The sequence below is a fragment of the Antennarius striatus genome, chromosome 6 (assembly GCF_040054535.1).
Source record: "Antennarius striatus isolate MH-2024 chromosome 6, ASM4005453v1, whole genome shotgun sequence".
Taxonomy (NCBI): domain Eukaryota; kingdom Metazoa; phylum Chordata; class Actinopteri; order Lophiiformes; family Antennariidae; genus Antennarius; species Antennarius striatus.
This window is the reverse complement of record NC_090781.1, coordinates 9,248,249-9,274,674: the sequence shown is the minus strand read 5'-3', so window position 1 is coordinate 9,274,674 and position 26,426 is coordinate 9,248,249. Positions and strand designations below refer to the sequence as shown.

At 40.6% G+C, this 26,426-nt stretch overlaps 1 protein-coding gene across 1 annotated transcript; it reads right to left on the bottom strand.

The window, feature by feature from the left end:
* Positions 1-32: 32 nt before the first annotated feature.
* LOC137596235 (rho guanine nucleotide exchange factor 26-like) lies at positions 33-25,442 on the bottom strand. Its single transcript, XM_068316551.1, has 15 exons — positions 25,270-25,442; positions 23,328-24,817; positions 22,713-22,764; positions 21,978-22,120; positions 20,039-20,095; positions 19,256-19,416; positions 16,617-16,769; positions 16,342-16,471; positions 15,704-15,778; positions 14,746-14,835; positions 13,549-13,703; positions 8,558-8,767; positions 2,152-2,222; positions 1,893-1,997; positions 33-1,694 (listed from the first exon to the last, which is right to left on the bottom strand). Exons 2-15 carry the CDS (start codon positions 24,720-24,722, stop codon positions 1,552-1,554), a joined length of 2,940 nt encoding a protein of 979 aa, XP_068172652.1. The 5' UTR covers positions 24,723-24,817; positions 25,270-25,442; the 3' UTR covers positions 33-1,551.
* Positions 25,443-26,426: the final 984 nt, after the last annotated feature.

Below are 26,426 nucleotides of genomic sequence, written 5' to 3'. Positions count from 1 at the left end.
TTTGTTTGAAATTCCAAACATCACCAGAGGAATAAAAGTGACTTTTCTTTATTCCAAGTTATACTATTGATAGCACATCCTAAAAAAAATTAAGCTTATATTTTTCAGTGAAATACATCTGTATTTGAGAAAAAAATGTATGTTACAATTAAAGCTTGTTTTACATGTTTACATGTACATAGATTATTCACAGCAATTACAAGATATTTCATTGCCAATTTCCCCTCAGTGCAAATGCAAAGCCTCGTCTGCTTTCTCCAGGCTCTGTACACCGGACTTCCTACCTGTCGCCCTCATACCTCGCTTCACGTGTCTCAACAGTTGTGGTCTTCATTTGGACTGTGGCCAGAGCGGTGTGCTTGATGGATGGTGTTATCATCGCACGCTGGTCGGGCCATTTATTTCCTCTGGCTGAGCTTGGCAGCAGTAAAAAGATGACTCACACTGGACAATCACATTAAGAGCAGGGCTTCTTTTTTACTTCCAATCTCACCATCAGCCACGCACACAGTTTCAGCTCCTCTCTTTAACACAACAGATATAAATCCTGAGGGGGGAAATTAATATAAACACCTCCGGCTGACAAAGTGTGATATTTTCAGGCTGTCCAAATCATTGAGTGAATGAAGAGAAAAATGGCGTCTGTGACACAAATCTAGGATATAATTCATGTTGTTGACATTCTGTGGTGACAAACAGTAAGCATAGAGCAGACGCTAAGCCTGCTAATTACACATTTAGTTATACATCCAGTTGACTTTAATTCATTATCCAAGTAATTTAAGTCTTGATATTTACACAAAGTGCCACAGATTCAAACAATCCATTTGTTTCTTTTGCAGCTTAGCCCTATTGTGTTTTCCTGTACATATTGTAACAACGAACAGATACAATTCATACAAGTTTTCAGAAGATAATAAAGCTGCCAACCATGCTCTCTTGCCTTATCATCACTTTGAGAGTCTTCATAGTTACTCTGTTACTGGAGAAGCTCTTAATCACAGGATCTGAGCCTAATTACCAAAGCACACATTAGGCTGTGCTCATTTTCAGATTACTTCTTGTGCTGGTTGTGTAGTCACATTACTTGCATCTAAGAAACCTGTATAATTTATGTATTTATTTATTTTTGCATTTTACAAGTTTCACACCTATCGTCATGCAGCCGGGTGCTGAAAGCAGTGGCTGGATGTGGGTGTGAAGTTTTCTATCCAACCATGGAAAAAAAAAAAAAGGAGTGCGACAGATCCCACTCACTCCATCCCACGCACAGAGACCAATCAGTAATTAGGGAAAACGCTGGTCTGCCACTGCATTTGTGTAGCGCAGTCATGGCTTTGAATCTGAGTTTGCCTGATACATAGAGGGGGCTGAGAGGAAGTCTTCATATTTAGCCGTATGTAAAGAGTCAAGTAGACCTGCCCACTCAGGACTGGACCAGAACTGTCCTTGGAGTTGGGTCATTTTATACCACCACTGTTGCAGTTCTAGGTCACTGCTCCGTAAAAGGCTCTCTTAAACAGATGATGAAAAATCATCAAGTCATTCTGCTCAAACATTTGTCTCTAACCCCTGCAGGCGGTCCATCCTCTGCATGTTGCGCTCGATGGTGGCCTGGCATGTAATTGGCTGGGCACACTCGGCAAGGAACCATCCTCTCTCGCCATCACGTAGTCGCTCACCTTCACACCAGCCTAACCAGGAGAGATTTCACCACATGAAAACTTAAGAATGTGTTGTTTCTTTGCGAGATCACTGCCTCTGATCTGTGTTTTTTGTTCATTTATAATGACATACAGTCTCCATGGTCACAAGTTGGAAATACCTTGTGGATTTAAACTGACAAATTCACAGGAAAAAAATAGAGAATTTGAGTGAAAAGGCAAACATACCATCTTCTATGGTCTGTGAAACCAACACCACATCAGCCACCTGCAGAGACAGCTCATCTGGCTGCTTGGATGTGTACGTTCTGATCACTTCCATTTGCATGACATCTGAAATACAAAAGAACAGTCAAATTAAATTGGTATTTCCCATTTCTATACGCTATTATGTGAATTCAAAAATTTGAATGAGGGGAAAAAGCTGTTTCACCAAATGGCCACACGGGGGAGCAAGAGACTAACAATAGTCATGACAGTGACTTACTGGTTCTGTCCTGACACTTGCTGTTGTTGACATTCTGTCCCAGAGCACTGATCCATCGAGCTCGCTCATTCCTACAAGGACACATGAAGACACACTCAAATGTACAACTACCAATCACAGTTTTACTAAATAATCAAAACTTGATAATTTGGTCACAGTTGATCAAAACCTGAGCTGAAGGAGTAAAATGGTTTTGATTTTGTATTTCAGGTGTGGGATAAGATCTGTCATAGTTACTCTTAGAACACTTACAGTTGAAAAGGTTAGTTAAAATACATTTAAACCATGCAGGTTTTTAGCAAGCACAAACTAGCGAGCCATTTAATACATTATTCATCCAGCAAGTTCTGTTTTCCCTCCCACCTCTATGTCCTCCCATCATTGAGAGAACAGAGGTGTGTTTTCAGTGGGAGAGATCAAACACAAAAGCTGATTCTCAGGAGGGAACAGACCTGGTTTTCCCTCTCTCTGTCTCTCTCTCTCTGTCTCTCTCACAGTTTCATGGGAAAAAGACTGTGGGTGGAGCTGCACAGGTCAGATTCCAATAAAATCTCATTTCACCTGTTCTCATCTGCTCCTAAAGGCAGCTATGGATTTAGAAAATACAGGAGAGAGAGACAAAGGGGAGTTCAGGAAATGAACCGGAGGGGCCCGCGGAGGCCCCTCATGAATCAGCGCTGTTAGCCTAACATGCAGACGAATACAACATGAACAGTCTGTCACAGACACGTCACAATAGCCTCATATGAACCTCAAAAAGAAAAGCCCCCTGAGTCACACTGCATTTGTGTTCTCTCATTGTGATTGTGCACAGTTTGTGTCTTTTTTTAGGACACACACGCTGTAAAATATGAGGTCATGTCATTCCTGTACAACTAATTGCATTCATGACATCAATCACCTTTGAAACCATAACTTTGAGCAACATCAGCAATTTAGTGCACCCACAATACTACAATATAATCCCTGATAAAATGCAACCTTTGGCATTGAATGATAAATTTTACAGTCCTTTTTAATGTTTCCTGCTCCACCACTACCTTGTGAGGCCCACTCAGCTTTTCGGTACACCAAGATTAATCAGCAATGCACATTAAACAAGGGCTCGAATAGAGGCAGCTATTCAATCTTCTCAGATTTATGTGATTCTTTACTCCATCTGCCTCTTCAGGTTCAGTAGAGTCATCAGACAGCAGCACCACCAGTGTCTGGGCTCCAGAGGTGCAGTAATTTATCTTGCTACTAGATGCTATTGAGTCACAGTCCTCACAGAATCTAACTGTAAATAACTTTTTGACTAATTTTAACATATCATTTACAATGAAGATTTAGCTTTACTTGATTCACTTGCATCTCTTGGTGGAACTTCAAATTATCCTGTCTTAATGTCAGGGCATTATAAAAGTTCTTGCAAATCATCCATTTATGTTACTCAAAGCTAAAAAATGCAAACTTTCACAACATGTCACAACCAAACTAAATTGGTGCACAATCTGATTTACACTGCTTCCAGTTTTTAATATAGCTTGTCAGAAAGTACTACTTTTATCTTCCCTTCCTAATTTACAGATTGAAAATTTGGTACCTATAGACCGAAACAGAGATGAGATAAGTCTAATCTGTTCTGTCAGATGTTTGAGCTTTTGACAGCTGCACACATGCAGACAGTGTCATTACACAATCACACAATCATGCCAGTCTGTGCTGTCATCCCTTAACAGCTGAAATACTTTATTAAAACACTGAGCATAAATGCATTCTGCATACCTAGCAAACACACAAGCAGGCAAACACATGTGTTTGATAGGTGTTTAGTGGTTATCTGCGGAATGCGACGCACATAGCGAAATAGGTTAAGATAATAAAAAAGTCCTTCAAACCTGGAGTGTGTGTTTCTGTGCACACATGTCTAAGCAACAGCTGTTTGCTCTATTCCCTTTTAGATTCTACAGGTCTGTGCAGGGTCAGTCCATTCATGGTAGTAAAGCTCCCTCCACCATCCTTAGTCATTCTTTCATTTGTCAGTCATCACGATGTGTAAGAGAATGCCACGAATGCCAGAATTATAAATCTATTATCAAGTTTTTGTGTCACCTCTGACATGAGAGGCCTTGCTGCTGACTAAAATATCTGACACAAGTAGATAAAAAGCAATGCCAGCCTCTGTCTGACCTTCTTCCCTCTTCTTTAAATCAGCAGTAGCCTGCTTTTCATCCCTCTATTAAGTCCCAGTACTATCTCCTCACTCCTATGAGTCCATCCCATGTCAGGACGGCATTCGGTTGCAATTCTCATCCGACAAAAACATGACATCTCTCTGCCCAGGTGTCAAGCCAGAGATATTTTTTCCTTGTTATATAATAAAAAGACATAATGAGAAAATCAATTACAATGAATGAAACAGAATCAAAGCTGGGAAGGGGGGTCACAATGCATAAGCGTGCAACAGATGTACAGAATCCTCTTCCTGTTACGTAACCGGTGCTGCTTTGTGTTATAGCTGCATATTTTATGAGCTGGACTGTTTGGCTGCAAACATCTGTGGCTGCTCTGTTCCACTGACAGAGAAGAACTATTCACTGACTGCAGACAAGACATGACCTAAGGGTCACTGGAAGGTTTCCTGGTGTGCAGACAGCAAAGATAGAATACAGATTAAAATAATAACACATATACAAGAGAAGAATGACAAACTATGCCAGATAAGCATCCACACAGGCGTCCTTGTGCCATCTTCAGTACAGCTGTCTTGTCTGAATTCCTGACTTATTGCATCACTGCTGTGGTCAAAGATCATTTCACTGCAGTTATTTTCTTGAAGACCTCACACATCGATGCACAGATGCAGGTAAGGAATCAGCTTCAAGGTCAGCAGGCAGGGGAACAGATGGAACTGAGAGCAGAAACGCCCACACTGCAGGACAAGAGTAAAAGTCAACTTCTCTAGTTCAGCTTCCACCAGAAAAACATAGACCCACCTCAAGTCAGAATGTGTGGAATTTCGCACTGAAGCCCAACATAAGCTGCACTTAACAGCAGGGATGAATATGCAATACAGTCACTTTTTTTCCCCAGTGGTGCATCCTAGTAAATCTGACCTCTAGAGCATACCTGATCTATGCTTGACACAGACCTGTCCCGTTACGTCCATTCAACAGATTCCTTCCCATGCCTTCCTGTCCACATAGTAAAGACTCAAAAACAGAGTATGGGTGTCTTCATACTGCATCTGTCAACCAAGGTTGTCCATTAATTCAGTAATTTGCTTCTAGAAGAGATTTAACACAGCTTACGGTTGTTTGTAGTAGCTTGAAATGATAGCTCAGATGAACCAAAGCATACGACAGTGAAGTTGAATTCATGAAATTTTTCTTTAAATTGTTGTTGATTATAAAAGAAACAACACTCAGTATTCATAGTCTCTATAATTTACCTTTGTCTAATGAACTGTTTCGTTAATTAATTCCATTGAAACAAAAAGAAATTTGATAAAATAATCATTATACATTTGCTAAGCATATTGAGAATTTCTGCTTTTCACACTTCTGGTCATTTAATTTAAAATTTTAAATGTAAAGACTCAAAGTAATGCTATATTTTTGAACAGAAGAGGAAGAAAAAAATACTGCATTTTCCGTCAACATTGTTGTGTCATGATTTCTGGAATTATGTTGACTAATCACTGTAAAATTAAGAATCAATAATAACAACTGTTGCCGGTCAGTTATAGCCCAAAAAGGGCTATAAAAGGGCTACAACTTGTGAGGCTTTTTTTTTTTGCTGTGCATGTTTTGTAGATTCCTATTTTTTCTGTGTTTCTTGTTTGTCAACAGAACATTTAGTAAAACTTTTTAATATATTTTATTTTTATTTTTTTATTTTATTTTAATAAATCTTGTGTGAGGGTGAATCTTGAGGAATCGAGAACCAATTAGGATTCTAGATCCAGCAGCATCGTGGTGACATCAACATGTGTGTACCCTGGATTCTCCACTCCATCAACTGATGATCACATGATAACACTGAGTAGAATGCACATAATGTAAACACTCACGTCCATAGTCATTTCTGCTTTGCGTGATCCCCTCCCACAAGTGTTGTCTATTTATCTTTTCTGCAGAATTGATATATAAAAATCCTAAATTGTATAATCATGAGGATCAAATGTTAAAAAAAAAACCCAAAACAATTACAGGCAACAGCTATACTTTTTAACCTAATACTATCTGTCTTGTGTTGTCATTTAGTTGATCACTAATTTTGTCAACCCAACTTCCTTTCAATGTGACAGAGGACCAAAATAGGCTGACTCATGTTACACCACTTCCATGTGTCATGCTGGGTTAGATCACTAATTTGGGATGAATGGCTGCCAGAGGAGGAAGTTATCCTGCGGCCACGACAAAACAAAGAGCAGACATTGGCTGCTGTCTAAAAGATGAGACACGGGGCAGCGAGGAAGAGTCAGAGAGAGTGGAAGAACGGGTGGAGGGAATCAGGGGGTCGGGGTGGGGACTGTCGTGGGAAACATCCCACTAAACAATGGGGGTACTGCTAGGCAACAGCTTTAACAAAGCCTAGCAATCATTCAGGACTACAGTGAGTAGAGTGCTACACATTAGACACACACACACACACACACACACACACACACACACACACACACACACACACACACACACACACACACACACACACACACACACACACACACACACACACACACACACACACACACACACACACACACACACACACACACACACACACACACACACACACACACACACACACACACACACACACACACACACACACACACACACACACACACACACACACACACACACACACACACACACACACACAACTAAGCCTAGGGCCCCAAAACCTAAAGCTACCAAAGAAGGGAGTATAGGGAATTTCCATTACATCACAAACACCAGAGGGCATTCAGAGAAGGAGACCCCCTCATGTATACATGAGTGGTATATAAAACTCAGCTCATGTCCCTCCTACACAAGACCATAGAAGTAAGACTATTAGCGCAGCTGCTTTGTCATTGATTCTCTCAGTAACATCACAGGGCAAACATCAGCAGGCGACACAGCTATTCAGCAGTAAAGCTAGCTTTATTGTAAAGAAGCAACAGGGAGCTGGAATGTATTTCAGTGGAGGCCCGAAGAGGATCACAGGGTGATGGGTCGCAGGAGTGTTTCCTGGGTATCATATAATAAAAAAATGTCTTCATCTTTGCTATTTTTCCCCCAATAGTAATTAGTGATTCTTAATTCTTTCATACATTGAGGCCTCTGATTTCTTTTTTAGATATGGATCTATTGCAGCAATTTGTTGTTTAACTGTGATCTAATAGATGACAGTTAAACAATAAATCTAATAATCATTTAATGTTTTCTACAACAGAGCTGAAAACGGAGATTTTGACTAATAACACTCAGGGTTACGAGTAGGAACAGACCCCGTGAATACACTCCTGAGCAAAGCCTTGAAACCCAGAAATTAATTATAGTAAAAACTTTGTGTGTGTGTGTGTGCGTGCGTGCGTGTGTGTGCATGTGTGTGTGTGCATGCATGCGTGTGCGCATATGAGCGCTCACATAGGCTATAAATCCCAATGCTAACCAGAACAAACACCCCTTCTATGAAAGTCAATATGTGACAGATCCTCTCTGTTTGTACGGGTTATATAATCTATTCAAACAACCTCGCTTTCGCTCCATTCACTGTACAAAGAGAGATGGATTCTGGGAGATAAAGTCTTGGTCTAAGCTTTACAAACACAGCAACAGACATGAATTTTACTGCTCTAAAAAATGTCTACATGTGCAACAAATTTCAGCTGCAACCAGCAGGTTTTCCGTAGAAAACACATTTATCTGCAGCATCCTACATACCACATGACTGTAAGATGGACTGATGGACTGCATTTGATAGGTTCAGGCAAACAACAGCAGTCCGGCTCAGGATCCAACAACAGAGGAGGTGTAAGAAAATATCCCTGTGACCCGAGGTCCCGAAAGAGGTTTAGAAATAAGAGCCGACGGAAAGAGGAAGTGAGATTTTATTATCTGAGGTTGAAAAGCATATTAGATCACATAAAGGAAGATAAGGGAGTAGGAGTACGTTTCTGGGAGAAGAACCTGAGCTATCTCCACTCAGCCACCGTTAAACAACAAAGAAGCGAAAATTGTGCTGTCTTGGCTCTACATGAATATATCAACTCAGCGCCACCCTGCATGCCGAGTGTGTTTGGGAAAAGCTGCAGGTTTAACATTAAGTTTTCAGACGGCGGTACTCAAGATCAGGTGAATTTGTAACTCAAACACAAGTGAAGCAGAAACAGCAGCATTAAGAGGGACAAAGGTTATGAAAATATTGGACTCACAGCAACTCCGTCCCTAGGATCATGACCACCTTTTCACTGGAGTGGTTGCTGCGGAAACACAGGCGGAAAAGATGGTTGGCGCCAGATTGGCGTGAGCTCAGCATGTTCCCTGTGGTTCTGACTGGCGATAGATTGAGATCCTCCGGCTGGCAGGATCCCACCCAGATCTGGTCCCTGAGAGCGTAGTCTATCACGTTGTAGCTGTCTTCACTGAAAGAGACAGAAACTTTGCATGAAGGAGTCATTCTTTATAATTTGGTAGTATCCCACCATCACAGTGGGCTATTGAAGATTCAGGTTTAAGGGGATAATGCAGATGGCACATGTTCAGTTACATCAAACAGTGTACCCACTACCTTTCCAAATCTACCCACTCCCAGTGACATCAAGTTTAAGATCACTGTTCTACGTCTTTGGTTTCATTGGACCTCAGATATTCGAACCCAGAGAGAAAGGTTAGAAAGTTTATCCAAATCACCTGAATGAATGCAGCTGTCTACATATCCCCACACTCTTTCAGCTGCCACCTTGTTTCTTTAGTGCGTGCCTACATTTCTCATGAGAACACGTTACCTGAGCATGACCCAGCATCTAGCAGAGCACGGAGTCGATGGAAACATCTGGAGCTGATTGTGAAATTGATATCTCTAAGGCAGCACTGAAGCCTTGAGAGAAAGTGTGCATGTGTGTGTGTTTTCATCGTGCATGGAAAAACAGGAGCTTAAGGCCAGCCTGCGTGTGTTTTATCAACCTGAGACAGAGACAGCAGCAGAGCCGAACAGCTACCGGATCAGAGCTGAACATGACGGTTAATAAACACATTTAGTTATTTAGTGAACAGACAAAATCTGTAGAAGTTTAACCCCCCCACCCACCCCCCAAAACATACAAACAAACTCACACACACACACATACACACTGAGGACAAAGGCCACGACTAGTAGGAGAATAATGGTTCGGAGGCTCTCAAAAGGGTTTAGCTGTTACCCATAAACCTTTTTTGTTCACAATCAATCAAGTTACAGCAGGTTGCCTTGATCCACTTACAGGAGGAAAATACTGGAAGACAGCAACCTATAAAAATGGATGAGATTAGGAGGAATGTGAGCACAAGGTGTGATGCCCATTAGGCTGAACAAACTGACCTGAAACTTGCTTAACATGCAAAAAAAAAAAGATCTTATTTATGGGGAAGACTAAGACAAGCTTTCATTGAAACCCACAAACTTTCATTTTCTGGAAGGGCAAGATAAACACTTTCAATCAATGGAATGTATCCATAATCTTTAAAATTGATTATTTAAACATTTTAAAATATGTTTGAAGTAATTAGACTAATATTCCAGAGATGGTTTGCGACACAGTCTCCGGTTTATTTCTAATGTGTGTCACTCGTCTCTTAAGGCACTTGTGTTCAACACAAATTTTAAGAGGCCCTTATCCCTAATTCTAACAACATGTAATAAAATAAAAAATGAATGTAGAAAAATGACCCTCAAAAATCCCAGGATTCACATCAAGGTCATCTGAAATAGTCATTTATGATTTAGATTCTACCTTCAACTTGCTTTAACCAATTCAGTTCATCCACAGATTGCTGTTGTCACTGTTTGTTTCAAAATCTCAGACTTCAACGAACTTTAGCAGAGAGTTGGGATGGACAGAAGTTGTTTAGGTTTTCAGAGGAATCCAGATCACGGCGCAAATTCAAGGCATTTTTTCTATCATTATGACAGTCCCAAATTGACCGTTGAGTATGTGGGTGCGTGTTTGTCTGCGTCTCTGTGTGGCTCTGCGGTGCACTGCAGTCATGCCCGGAGTTTCCCCTGCCTCACGACGTAAGCCAGCTGGGATAGGCTCCAGCTCCCCGCAACAGTGGACAAAGCAGTAGCAGATGAATAAATGAATGTGACATAGGCCATGTATATTCTATTTCAATAGTTTGTTGACATCATTCAACGGTTTCATAAAAGGGCAACTGAAAATGGGTGATTAAAGGGACACATAAGAGCAGTTTTGAAGTTTGCTGGGTTCAATGCAGCCTTTGGGGAGTATACTCCTGGGTCAAGCTCAGGTAACATAAACTCATCATTTAAGAATCAATAATCATTTAATTTACAGCCTCAGTTTGAGCCATAAATATCTGGATAAGTTTTGGAAAGCAAATCTTATAATAAATATTTTCACCAGAAAAAGATTGAAATCCTAAAGACTGAGTTCAGAATGTATCTGATAATGATTCAAATACTGTTCAAATTTTAAATAGATGGATTGTTAAAGATAGAGAACAGAGACACAGTGGTGAGATAATGTTTGTCAAAATATGGAAGGGAACTGTAACTAATTGGTAGTCTCACACATTAGTCGAACCGAAACACACAAGGGTTCATTCTGAATACAGTTAACACAAACATCTAACCGCACACACCATCGTCAGTGAAGCAGCTACAGTCTGATTATTCCACAACCAGTTCTTCAACATACAAGCTTCCAGGAACCTTCATGACAGCACAAAGACTGACTCGCACACACACGCACACACACACGCACGCACGCACGCACGCACGCACACACACACACACACACACACACACACACACACACAGAGGCATACGGGTAAAATATTCTCGTGAAAGATTGTTGAGACTACAGCATAGGGCAACAGACAAGAGGAATTGGGCCAAAGAGTGTTGGGTTGGATTATACTATAGATTGTCACACACAATAAATAGCACTGACAAAAACACACAAGATCTTCACAACAATTTAAAGACATGGCAAAACTGAGAAAGAGAGGGAGAGAGAGAAATGCAAATCCCTATCACCGATAGTTTAGATGATTCCAAACACTGTACAGGAAAATAAGAGGAAGTGAAGAAGAGAGAGGAACCAGCTGGTGTAGACTCGCTGCTATGTAAGAGTCACATTGAGGGCAGCAGATAAACCCATTCCCACTGCGTGACAAAAGTCCACTCTGGACTTTGGTTTCCAAAAGTCCAAGTCCATTTTGGATACAGGACAAAGTCAATAAAATAAACACATTTTGTGAAGATCAGTGTCTACTGACCTCCTTTTTTTGTCTATTGCATATCTAATAAAGGATGCAACATGCCAGTACTTCTTAGATTTGAAACTGATTTTCTATGATCTATGATATTGAAATGTATGACATTAAAAAAATATCAAGAATCCAAAATATGAGGGACAGTAAAATGTATTGTTCTTTGCAGACCAATTGTTCAAAAATCAAAGGTACTTCATACAGAACTTTAAAAACAGCCACAAAACATAATGCTGAGGAGCACAAATATGTTCTGTGGTCTTAAAAATGACTTACTCCTATAATAATACGATAAGCAGACAAATGTGCGCTCTTCTCCTTGAATATTGAGGAATGCATCCTCAGGTCACAGTTTTTCACTCTTCTATGTAAATTTTGTGGCTTTGACTTTTCCACCCCTTCCTGCTGATGTTCATGGTGTTCCCAGGAATGCATACTACTGAACAATAAGACAACAAGCCAAAAGGATTCAAGCACACAGTGTTACTGCATTTGGCAACATCCAGTTAACTGCTGGTAAGCAATCTGCCCATAAACTCAGTCCCGATGGCAAGTAAAAGCAAATTACACCATTATCTCAAGAGGGTTGGGGACCTGGCCACTTTCCTGTAAAGCTCTTGGGTTTTTATTATCATTACTGGATGTAGTGTCATCATTTTTTGCATCGCAGCAGGGTTGCTCTCCCAACAACATAATCGCCTTTCCCTCTCAAAAGAACACACATGCATACATGATTCCAGAGCCTTCCTTATCCAAATTCCTCTTCCAAACACACGGCAGACACAGTGCACTGCCTGATGTCCACGAGCCCACTCACTAAAAATTCCACACGTTATTTTTCATATTGCAAAAAAAATTGTCGGAACATTTTATCAGCACATGGTGGTAAAATGAGTTCAGGACCCCAAGGAGGATGGAAGGGAAGACACACCCACAAAAACACAGAGAAAGGAAAATGACAGAAGCTTGTGGAAAACCTCCACAGTTTGCTTCATAGTTTTGTGGAAAACTAGAGAGAACAGAGAAGGGGACAGCGGAATCTCTGGCAGGGTTGACAATAAGCAGTCCAATTTGTTCCAGATGAGTCACGTTACAGGGGCATGTTCAAACTTCAACAGACACCAGAAAATCACACGCAGGTTCATGATAACATGTTGTAACAGGTTCAGCAAACGGCACCTGTTGTGCTCTGCATCCGTAGGCGTTAATCCCCATTAACTATGGAATGCTGTTCCTTTATTCTTGGCAAAGATATCAGCAAATTTTCTATACATTTCCAACAAGTTAGATTTAAGAGCACCATCAACATAATTATATCAGAGTCCAATTTATTGGACTCTGATAACCTCTGATATACATGATAACCTACAAATGATAACCTACTTTTGAAAACGAATGTTAAAGCACAGCACAAGCAATAAATAGCAATGTCGAAATAGTAATGAATGATCTTTAACATATTTTTTTCAGTCTTTCATTCAACTTCTTGACCGCTTATTCCACTTTTGTGGGTCACCTGGGTTGCTGGAGCCTATCCCAGCTGACTTATGGGCAATTCCTCATGAGTAACACGTCAACATTTAAGGTAAAGGTCTGAAACGGTTTATGTTCAAATTCTGCAATTGCATGAACCCTCTTCACGCTGTGATGTTTGTTTCAGCAGGGCCTCCAGAACCAAAGATTCTTGATTCTCACAACAAGTTAAAACATGAGAGTGGAGAAAACACGCCCTAAACTCAAGGTCAGGGTTGCATCTAGGAATACACACAACCACTGTGTTGTCACCGCAAGGATAGTTGGTTAACGCTTTCACACTCGACATGTTACAACAGGAGAGAGAAAGCAAAAACATGTGCACAAAAAGACGCAATCGCAGCAACCAATTCAAGAGGATGTTCCGCCTACAACTCCTGGTAAGTAGAAGACTCACCTCTTCTTCCTGGTGACGATGAAGACATCGTTGAAGAGGAAGAAGTAGACTTGCTGCCGCGATGTCCTCTTGAGGAAGATACCGTTGTCTTCCACAAATGCGGTCAGCTCTCCTCTCTTTACCATCCACCTGGAGGACGAGACCAGGGGGAAAGGCTGGAGGACAGAAGAGGGGACGTGCTTTTAACAGGAAGCGGTAATAAGTAAATGAACAGCTAGCTAAATGAAGGGTGAGAATATGTCTCATCGAGGTCTATGAATACCAAATGTGGTAACAATTAATTCCTTTAGAACTTAAGAAATGGTGACGACTGCAAAGGCTTGTGTGCATTATTTGTGTAGATACTGTATATCTGCTGTATGTGTGTATGCAGCATAACTACATAGGCATCACTACGATGCAGCATGACTACATAAGCATAACTACTATGCAGCATGACTACATAAAATCATTCAACATACTTTTAACATGAAAGCAGACATAAGAAAGAACACACCCATTTTTCTTACAGCAAAGTCAGATAAAATGATTGATAACACTCTGTAAGTATGAAGCTACAAAATTCAGCTTAGCGTGAGTGTTGGGAGACAAGAGGTAACAGTAATCCATCAGATTCGTGGATTCAGCAAACACAGCATTTTTTTTCTAAAGACTACAGAAATATTCTTATGCTAATGCTGTAGCGTTGTCTTTTAGAAACACCAACCGTCCATCCTTGAGGACTGTTGAAACTGTACATCCTTTTCTATTAGTTGTTTTTTGAGGTTTTCATTCTACATGTTTATCACCAAACCTTGAGTAGGAATGTGTTTTGCATTACTCAAGAACCACATCCACAAAAATATACTCCTTACAACTAAAAACCTTCATAGGACAGCAGATTATTAGTATACTTTGCTGGTGAGTATGGGTTCATTCCTTTAGACGGAGCCAGGATAACTGTTGTGTTTATACTAAGCTAACATGCTGCTTGCATTATCTGAGGGTGTTATCAATCTTCTTATCTAACTCTGAGCAAGTCAAAATATGCATTTGAGGATCATTTGTGTGTGTGTGTGTGTGTGTGTGTATGTGTTTGTGTGTGTGTGTGTATGTGTGTGTGTGTGTGTGTGTGTGTGTGTGTGTGTGTGTGTGTGTGTGTGTGTGTGTGTGTGTGTGTGTGTGTGATATTTGACCTTTTTTACACCAGATCAATACCTTGATCTTGAAATCCAGCTGAGAGTTGATAGTATACATCATTTCAGTTCGTTCCATTGTGCGAGCTCCTTCGTTACACTTTCGTACAACCTGTTCGCACACATACAAACACACATGCCACGAACATACACATGCATAAACACAGTGCCTGTTAGCACATAAAAATACCTTGTCATTATTACAACTTCATCTTGCTCACTTATGCAGAAAAATATTTCAGACATTGTAAAAATGTGTAACATGTAATGGGAAATTGTTTGTAGTTTCTAGACACTAGTGTCCTCGGGCTTGGTACACCTATAACTTGCTTTATTTTTTAAATAAATACATACATAAATAAATGAAGAAAAGAATGAAAGAACAAATGAATGAACGAAAAAATGAATAAACAAACAAACAAACAAACAAACATAAAGCTTCCAATAATATCAAAAACCACATCTCCAGTGCTTGAGACATATGTACATAAAAAGGTTTGTAAAAAAAACAACAACAGCTATGCAGTTTTCAGGTTTTTCTCAAGAAACCTTGAATTAAAACACACACACACACACACACACACACACACACACACACACACACACACACACAACTAACAAGTTTCTGAATATCAAAAGCTACAATTTCATTATGTACAGGTAAATTCAATAGCATTATGGATCTGTTCTTAAAATGAACCCAACCATTAGGGACCCATGTCCGCTTGTAACCACTGAAACAGCAAAATTAGAAACAACAAATGTCCCTAAAAATCAAAAAGCATCCTTTATGTACTTGCTTACTGTGTGTACAATATTTGTGGAAAATATAATAAACATTTTTTAGCTAAGTTCTGGAAATGTAGCATGGCATTTCTACAGACAGAACTCAATGGTATATCCTCGTCTCAAACTGGAAGATATTTTTGAATCCTCAGACATGAAGCTAAAAACATTTATGGCTACATCAACCCACACACCTTGCTGACTGCTTGCAAGGCCCTCGTACACTCTTCATATTGTGTTGAGTCTTTGGAAGTCTTCTGACAAATTGTCTGCAACAAAGTGATGATGTCACAGATCAGTTACACTCATCTCCGATGCAAAAATACAAAGATAACACAATGTCATACTCAACAATACCAAACAAATCATTGCATCAGTGTTCACCGAAGACCATCAGTATAAAATATTGATGTCTAAAGAAAGCTGTGGGAATAAGTGAAGTGAAACCAAACTTTCCCAGGATCCAAAAGCCTCTGAATGTACAAGCAGAAACCCCAAAGCCCCGAGGGAAAGACTTGATAGAAGACAAGAGAGAGGAGGAAGAAAGCAGAGAAAAGAGAAGAAGACAGAAGGGCACAGTGGGGAAGGGAAATCTGGAACCAAAGGAAACATGAAACTAATTACAAATAAAAACATCCAAAGGAGGAAAGAGTTAATTCAGTTGAGATTCTGGAATAACGGTCTGATGATCACACAAGCAGTTTTGACACTGGAAACCGCCCGTGTAGAATAAATCATCGCAACAAAAAAAAAAAAAGTAACTGTTGAGTAAGATTTCCAAATCTTTTCAAATTCAAAAGCTTATGCTATTGGACATTTTCACTGCACTCACATCCATGAGCAGTGGCAGGCGAGTGATCCTCTGCATGGGCAGGATGAGGAATGAGATCATGGGGAGGTTCTTGCAGTCTGGGTCACCCTCTATCCTGGTCAGCACCTCCTTAAAAACTGGATTCTTGGACCTGCAGGTTCAGGGGGTTGAAGGGAGTTTTGATGTGCATTAAGAGACGAAGAAGATAAAAAAAAATGAGTGGGAGGTAGAGTGAAGCACCCTGGTGTCAGAACAGCCATGTTGGATATGATAAGAACATCCGTTCGGTCACTCACACTAGCCTCTGTAGGGTTCTCTGCTGGTAGACCTCATTGGAACAGTATGTGATGTAGGGATCAAAGTTAGACTGAGCATGCCTGCAAACAATGTCGCTGATGTCATCGATCACAATGTTCTGTTGGTGTTTTTCCTCCAGTTCCTTAAAGAACCTGAACACAGCAATGAACAGTTAGTATTTATATGGTAAATGGCCAAAGCTTGAGTAAGGCACATCCCATCATTAGTCATCCCACACTGGGGAGAACATGGAATACATGCAGGAAGCACAGCCAGCATCTTTCATCCAAACCAGTAAGAGGAAAGAGGAACTCCACGCCTCCTAAAATAGACTGCCTAGCATTAAAAAGAACGCAGAGGCCTTTCCTTTTCCTGAGCGGCTCAGACAGATGTTTTAACATCACAACACATATCCAGCTTCAAGAGAATTGTTTCAGCAAGGATCATCCAGAGTGACAAACAGGAAGCCGTCGTATTGATACAGGATGCTACTTCATCTGCAAAAGCACCGCTAAGACTATCTATAGGAAACAATTCTTTTTGTGAACATGGAGCCTTGTCCATCCTTCACCCCATAGCCTTTGAACTGCACCTTTCCAAAGCAGGTCTGTAATGATCAGGTTAACAGAAAACACACACCCATGCTAGCCTGTCCTTGAACCCAGGACCGTTAAGGCACGTTCAGGGATTAAAAAATGTCAAGGATACTCAATTTATGGCCGTACTTCCTTCTGCGCCACAATGCAATCCCAATAGCAGCATGTTGTCATAAAAGAAAGAGGGCAAGGGAGGAGTTTATATCAGCTAATAAAAAATGGATTCACAGAAAGCTAAGCTGCACAAACTAAAAATCTAAATAAAAGACAATAAATTTACCGCCTCAGAGCCTCTGTTACAATTATAAAATATATTAAAGTACCAAAGGCAGTATGTCATATCCCAAGGATGCAAATGAAGTACAATCAGCAATATGCCTGCTCTTAAAATATACAACCAACCTCCCATCCCCTCCCAGTACAAAAAAACAGCAGAGCTTCCAGCTGCAGGGATAACTGCTTAATTCTTTGAGAGAATATAATTCAATTCCAGACGATCTGTTCTCAGGTAAACATCTCCCAAAACCTGTGCTACAGGCCCAGCTTTATCTTAAAAGCTACCCTCGCATTTCTTTGGCCACCTTGCTCTTCCTTGGAGACATGCATGTCTGTGTATTTGGGAGGGGGGATTATACAACAATGGGTGTGGCCTGTGTATAGAAATAAGAAACGGGATAGACGGGCAAAATGGGAATGCCGGCATAAATTAATATACAAATATGCATGTGTATTTTAAGCACAAAAAGTGAGGAGTGCTACTTGTTGATGCTGTTTTTCTTCCCTGATGTTGTAGTAAAGCCAAGTATAGACTGTATCCTGTAAGCAGCTGGGAAATATTTTCCTGAAGGGGGCTACAATCTTATGGAATCTGAGTAAATTTCATGAACACTTACACAGATAAGCCTGTGCACGTATGTGCCACACTACTTTAATGTTACATTGGCAGGTGGGTTTTTGTAGACAGTTCTTGATTCACACTTTGCACACATCCTACACTGTGCTTTTTATGTAGCCCTTTTCCAGCATGGTCCTGGGGGAATGTTGTGTCATCTACTGATTGGCCTGACTTGGACATTGAAAAGCAGCTCAATTTCTCCATGATGTCTTTATACCTAAAAGCAACAATGTGACTCATCATGACTCATGGAATCACACTGGTATTATCACTAATTACGTATGCTATTCAGAAAAAAAGAAAAAGAAAAACTAAACAAAAAAAAAACCATTACATAACGTGTGCCAGTTTTCTGGAAATAACTTCCTGAAATAAGTTAAATTTGACAACTAACTGAATTTGTTTCAGCTGCTTTTTGGTCTTCTTTGTAAATATAATCTCTGTTGTTATAGAAAGATTTATTTGTGAACATTGTCAAATTAATGTTTAATTAATGACGTTTTTTCCCGCTAAATTTCTTCTGTCTATCATTTGTAGAAATATTTCCATCAATGATGCTATGGCTTCTTGTCTGTCAGTTCATGGGATCCTTGAAATGTCATTTCTTGTGCTATGAATGCAATTAAACAGTCTTAAACATGCATTATAAATGATCATGAGAGAAAAATACAGACACAGGGCAACAACTTTTGATTTTTGCATTTTTCCTACACTGATGTAAATATAAAAACTGGTGAACAGCTGATACATCAGGTCTGTTCTTCCTCAAGCAGAATGTTCATTTGATTCTTCAATCCTTCCAGGCTCTGTTTTCTGTCTGTGTGCATGTGACCTCCCATGTAGACAGAGAGCTGCTCAGGCTGCATAACCAACATCCTTTGTTACTGGAAACAACCTGACTGGAGCCAGAGCATTAGCCTAAAAAACTGTGCCACCATTCAGTAAATATTAACAGACGGATTTCACATGAAATGACTGCAGACTTCCAACTGTCGTGAAAGCCAAAACCAGTGACAAACACTACTGGACTCGTGCATAGAAATATCTAACAGCCTGTAAAGTCAACACTTCAGAACACACCATGAAAATAAAAAAAATCACTTGCATACAGTACTAAACATGAGTGCAGGACAAAATGCACACTTACTTTTTACTGGCTTCACGGACGTCAGTGATGTTTGAGAAGAGGTGGTGGCGTTCGGTTTTGGTCATGGCCCCGTTAAGCTCTGCAGAATCCTTGAACATGCGTATTAGGATTTCCAGACTATGCAAATAAGAGTGCTCTGAAGAGATCACCTCAAAAATGGCCTGATGGAATGCAAGAGAGAGCAACGGATAAGAGATGGAGGAAAACAAAAGAGTAAGGCTGAAAAGAAGTGACAACTTTCGTGTGTGTGCTTTTGCTTATTTGTTTGTTTCGTATCAATTTGTGACTCTACATGCTCATTTTACGGGATCTTACATTAAGTACATTAGCTTTCTCTACTGGTAAATATAATGACATAATGTTATAGTACATCTCTTTTAAGATATATGATAATCAGTGATGCATGATTTATGCTACACCCTTTAATGTCATTATATTGGTCCCGATCATTGGTAGTAAAATATAAGCTATACTGATCATTTGTTCCTGAAAACTGTTTCTGTAATTTTTGGACAGTTTTAATTAATTAATAAAGACAGACTGAAATATCATGAACACTTAACCATCTCTTTATCATTAAGGTGAAGATTCCACTAAAGATGGCAGCACTGTCTGGAATATTTTGGCTCAGCTTTGGTACAGTGGGAGGAAGTGGAGATGCATTGTTCATCTCTAAATATCTCAATGAGAGCCGCCCACTTTGCTTGGACATCTTAATGTATCTTGTATGCAGTGCAAACATTGGGTTATTCTGAGTCTTACACAAAAACACATTATTCCCACCTCTTGTCTTTTGCGCTCCTCCTGACTCATCCGGTCAGACAAACCGCTTTTCTTTACCTACACAGTAAACACAATATAGACTGATATTAAAGTTGTAAAAGGATTTCTTGTCAAAGCAAACTTGTTTGACCAGTCAAAAGAGTTTCATGTTAAGTTTCGTGTGTGTGTGTGTGTGTGTGTGTGTGTGTGTGTGTGTGTGTGTGTGTGTGTGTGTGTGTGAGTACGTTTGCGGCCTGTTGTTCTGGCACACAAGGAAAGCACTTGCATACCACACTGAATAGACTGTTAATGCATTTGTTGTAGAGAAAGGGGAAAAGAAAGGTCCTCACTAACTAAAGAGGCACAGGAAGGGTGTAGAAATTGGAAAGTGTATTCAGTAATCTATGAATTTCTGAAAATGTTAATTTCAAAGAAAAGAATGTGTTACATGTTGATGTTTAGAGATGTTTCAGTAATACTGAAACAAACAATTCCTATGGGATGGACTTGACAGTGAGTCTTAATGAATTCAGCGACCTTTCAATTTTGCAAAAATAACCCAGGTTCAAAATGCCTTTGTCTCATCATTTTCATTTTTTATGAAGGCAAAAATCCCAATATGAGATCTGTCCTAACATCCTTGAGTTCCATATCCTGCTTTTGTATGAAGACGAGGAGGTGACATTGCTCCTGGAGGAGCCCTCCTTCTTTTGAGCACCTGCTTGGCAACCCTCAGCAAATTATATGAACAAATATAACATCCTCTCAGATGTACAGCTGCTTATCATTTATCTTCCTCTTACTCCTCTTACAATGCCCAATATCAGCAAAACAATTTATCAGTGTAGGGCTGTTTAGAATTTAGTGAACTTACAACCAAATGAAAATTGTTTTGTTCCTCATCAATGGATGAACATGAATCACAATTTATTACTATTCAAGAGCAATCTAATGAAGTTTGAATGCTTGTTTCCTTTTATGAAGCACAACAAAACCCATGTCAGGAAATGTCAGCCCCTTGGGAGGATGTAGCAGATGTACGTTCTGAAAATTCCTGGAAATATAAAAATTCTACGCTGTAGCATTTAATCAAAAAGCTAAATGATGAGGAATGGGGAGACAGGAACTGCACAAGACAGGAATATCAGACAAGATGCAAATGAGGGCGACCAATCTATCTAATTCTTCGCTTAAACATGAATTGATCCCATCACACCAGTGTCATCTATCACCTATAAAAGACACCGTAAGAAGCAGAGGAACAATCCTGCGGTGTTAGATCATGTGCTGTCTGTCCAAACACATTCAGGCCCACATATCAACAGCTGTATAGCAGCTGTGGAGAAAATAATAAAACTGACTGAGTCCCGGTCAGTCTGGCATTTGAATCAGCAAAACAAGATTTCCACATTCTCTACCCTTAAAAAAACTAATCACAATTTCCTCCATCCGTACGATTTTTGCTCCCTTTTCAACAAGTAAACAAACAGATGGGAATGCCTTGCCAGAAAACCAAATTAACTCACTCCCCTGTCACTCTGTATTCTTCTTTCCCTCCATTCTGATCACTAACTAGATTACGCAATACAGAGTAACCATTCTCCTCTGTAGCGTCAACATTTTATACATATTTGCCATCTGACTTTGTCAAAACATTGGCATCAGTCCCAGCAGTACTTTCAAGACTTCCTGTGGGTCTGGCTGACTGTCGGCCTCCCTGAACACCCAAGACCAAGAAGAACTGCTCCTGTGCTACCTGATTAGCAATGTGAGGATTGGAGGAGGGCAGTAACAGTGGGAGGATGGGCATGAGACTGTTGCCAAACTGGATATGGTAACATTCCTCAAAGCACTGGCATTCCAAGAGTACGCAGGCCAGTCACAGAGCACATACTGTATGTTTGTCTGTACTGGAAGAAGGGAAAAGGTGAGAAAAAAAGAGTTAGGAATTATTTCTGACCACACTGAGTTGGCTCCAGGAGGTTCGTAGTGGTCTGAACTGCACCACAATGCCACTATCAGGTTTGGCTTCTCTGGAACAGGAATCCTCATCTGAGTCATTATGTAAAGCCTTCTCCTGGTAGTTCTGATACAGCTCCTCCTCTGAAACACAGTGTTCATTTTGTTTACATTGTGAAAACATTCGTTATTAATGACTTAGATTTTTACACCAAGTACAGGAATTTACAGCAGGGTACTGTCATCAGTAAGTAAAAGAAACAAATGGAAGCACTTAAAAGCCACAGTAGCACATACAGTAAAGACAGAAAGAGAGGAGGTGTCTAAAAGTGAAAGGGACCAAAAATGGTGACAACAGGATATGAGCTTGTCATGAAAAGTTCTTCAAAATTAAATTATAACATCAAAACTAACTGGATTGAACATATGTAATGTTATAATTCAATCATTCATTTTTCAAACAGCTTCTTTTACTTTTGCGGGTCACGGGGGTTGCTGGAGTGTATTGTGGAGAGACAGTCCAGACACGTTGTCAGCGCATCACAAAGCCACACAAAAGACAAACAACCACTCACACAAAATATAGTAAAAATTTTAAAAAAACCCTGATCCTTGGTTTTGGCCTTTAATTGTGAAAGGACCTGAAAATATGAGTGAGAGACAAAAAGGCGAGAATAACAGACACCATAGAGATAAAATAAAAGACGTGGAAAATAAACAGATGAGTGTGTCTCACCCTCACTATCAAAAGTCCGTTGAGTGGTCAGTACCTTCTTTCTATCTGGACTCTGAAAGAAAAGTGAAACACAAATGAAACAAATGTGATGACCTAGATAACCTCCAAGGGAATTATGAGGCACACACTGATCAAAAAGGCCTGTGTCCTTATTTCACCTGTCTGTGACCTGTCTATAGCCTTTCTGGTGACCTCCGTCAATGACCCCTGTCTAATTAAAGAGCCACCGTGTATAACTGTGTGTACTTGTAGGCATGGTGTCACATTACGTCATGGATTCCCACAGTCACATTTATTGTTTCCTTGTAAGGCTTTGTCAGGACTGCAACTGCTGCTAACTTTGTTCCACAATACTCAGTCTGTGTCTTAATTGTTCAGTTTGGACTTTGTACACTCCATCCCACCACACTGAAAACTGAAAGCAATCATTGTGCATAAACATTAACCAATCTCCAACCAATCAGCTGGATTGTGATTAAATTATTCAGTAAATCTTGATCTGCTCCATCCAAGGAAGCAAGGTAAAAAACCTCAAAGTATTTAAAAGTGTGTTGATTCTGAAAATCAGCAATTGCCACCATTACCTTTTCTGGAGAAAGAAATTAGTTCACCCACCTTGATTTGGCCGGTGGTGTTTGACTTGTCTGTCCTGGGGCTGGTGGGCTTTGAACTCTGGGGGCTTGCAGGCTGGGCTGCTCCAGGGCTGTCGAGGCTTACCCTGTCAGGACTTGATGGGCTGACTGCTGAAGCTGGGTTATCACTGTGTGGCCCTTGAATGACAAGCTGAGACAACTGACTGGCCTTCTGATCAACCGATGGTTCCTCTAAGTCTACTCCACTTACAACTGCCTTCCTATAGGACTTACTCCTCAGCCCTCTTCTTAGCGACCCAGGACTGTCACTTTCTGTATCTCTACACTCATTGAGAGTTCCACCTGTAGAAAAGTAGGCTCCCGTTTCCACCATGCTCAGGGTTTTTAATGCCCTCTTTGAATTGTCCAACCCCAACAACCCTGACAAGCCTTGTCCTTGTAGCCCAGGAGGCGTTGCCTTGCTCTGCCGAATATCCGACGCTAAGCCCTTGGGAATGAGCTGGTGGGTGCCCATTTTCAGGGCAGCTGGGCTGTTTGTGCTGAGGACGACGGAGGGAGAGGGATAAATAGTTGGGGAAACTGACGGAGAGATCGACGAGATGGAGGAAGAGGAAGAGGCATGCCTAGTGTCCTGTGAAGAGGCAGATGAGACAGACGACTGTCTGAGAGATGCCTGTCCTCCGTCTGCAGGTGACGGGGAGCGTGGGGTCGGGGGGTCTGAGGATACCAGGGATGAGAGGGAGGGGATGCTAGATGTGGAGCTGCATGAGGGGGTTGGGGTACGCGGGGGTGGAGGAGAGGGGCTGGATGCTGATGGAATGAAGGACAGTTGACTGTGATCATAGTTGCTGTTGTTTGGCGGACATGGACACAAGGCAGGAGGAGAATCATTAAGACGAGTGGCTTCAGGCGAGGAAGAACTCATCTCAAATGCTCTCTGGTTTTTCTGTGACCTGAGACTTCCTGGACTGGAGAGTGGTTTCTGGGAGTCCTGGTGTTGCTTATCAGGTAATAGTGTAACCCCATTTTTGGATTCCCCCTTGTCACGGTCTCTGTTATACACTCTGTTGTCCAGGGAAGCAGATTTGCTATCATCAGACCTAAATTTGGACAAAAAAATTCCATTGGAGAAGTGCCTGATACTGATGCTCCGGACTACTCTGGGTTTCTTTGTCGGTTTGTGCAAAACATGCTTCAATACAGCAGCGTTCTTCTCCAGGCAATGGGGTGTGACCGTCAGTCCCTCAGCAGGTTGATTCGACGGAAAAGCGGACTTGATGTCCTCCACAGGGAAGCTTGTGGTCGTGACCCCATTCATGTGGTAGCTGAGGGGTCTTGGCTTATGTAAATCTGTGCGACGTTTCCACAAAGGGGTGATGTTAGGATTAGACAAATCCACATCATTGCCGATATCCATGACCTTAGAGGGTCTGTGTGTTCTTCACCAGCTCTGTTCAAACTCTGAGTTCACAGAGCAAGCACTGTAGCCCCTCAGGAGACCTGATCTTCCCCCTAAAGGGTAAACAAACGACAGGGACACCAATCAGTGTCAGACAGCTGAGAGCAGTGTCCAAATTCTCAAAGTTTACTCATTAACAGACATTAAGTCTAGATACTGGCAGCTGAATTTATGAACACGAGAGGCAAAAGTTTCTGAATTACAAAGAAAAAAAAATCAGAGGCCAAGCAAGCAGAGACAGCTCATAATGTTTTTGTATATGTTCACTGGGGTGAACTGGCCTTATTTCAAAAACACAGCTTGCAGGACGTCTCAAACAGTGTATTCAAAACGGGCCACAGTGGTGAGTTTAAGATCTGTTTTTTGGGGGTTTTTTTTGAATACCCTAAACAATCTGCTCTTGAATTTTATTTGTATCAACCAGGCACACACAAGTCAATATTTATAGCACTAATTATTTTTCAGATTAAACTAATTCTCTAAAGGGTTTGAAACCAGAACTTACCTCTAATCAGTTGAGCTCTTGTAGAACGCGATCATTGCACCTGTTGTAAAATAATCCCTTTTTTGGCAAAGTTGACAGTCTTCATTAAAAGCGGAATAGAAAGAGAATGAAGTGGGATTAAATCCGTGTGTCTGTTAGTTCTCAGGTCGGCAGCAGCGTGCGCGTTTGAAGCGGCGCTGACAGCGCTGAGCAGTTTGTATGCAGGAGGAGGAGGAAGAGGAGGAGGAGGAGGAGGAGGAGGAGAAGGGCGATGGAAGTGAGAAGGAAACTTTACTCCCAAGTATGCAGACACTACTACTGCTGTACTTAAAGCTGTGGTGATCAACGTGGGGAAATGCATTTCCAATTATTTTTTTAAAATTACATGATCTCATGTAAACCACATAATCATCTGATTGTAATAAATAATCATCACATGACGTCCTGTTGCGCTTACATGAGGTCAATCGTTCAGGTTGGTTTAAAAAAAAAAATCTTAGAATATCAAGCGAGTTGAGAAAACACTTGCATAAATACGTCATTGCTTTTGGAGATTCGAATTCGACTAATTGTCGCTCTGCGCCACCTCGTGGTTGATATTTTAATTGCAACAGTCCTCAATACTGATTTAAAATAATCAATGATGAACGTAGTAATTTATTGATTTCACATTAATGCGAGCCTACAAATAATCCAAGCTGTAAATGGCTGCGTATCAATAGGAGTTTAATAGAAAGAAATTATAAAAAAGTGAAATTATTGATGAACCACGCTGTGTTCACCAAATATTTCTGTAGACATCTTTTTTGGGAGTGGCGTTGGCATTTAAGAGTAAAGGGAAAAAAATAGTTTAAAGTTTATATATATACCTCGAAAGACACCTGTTTTGTATAACATGAGGCTGTGATTGGTTCCGAGTGTACATCTTCTCATCAAATAAGCCATCATTCAACTCAGACGTCACCTTTATTAAGTTTTATTTTGAAGAGAGCAGAATGACATACCCTGTTGTGCAGTTTGTGCGCCACCGTGTGGCCTCCGTGCGCCACTATTTCTATCTGTTGGGGCGTCAATGTTAACTTTTACCAATCACCGCTATTTCTTTATATCAGGAGGATGAGACCTGAGAACATTCCTACAAAATAGCATGTTTAACATACAAATTGGGTCCACTGGTC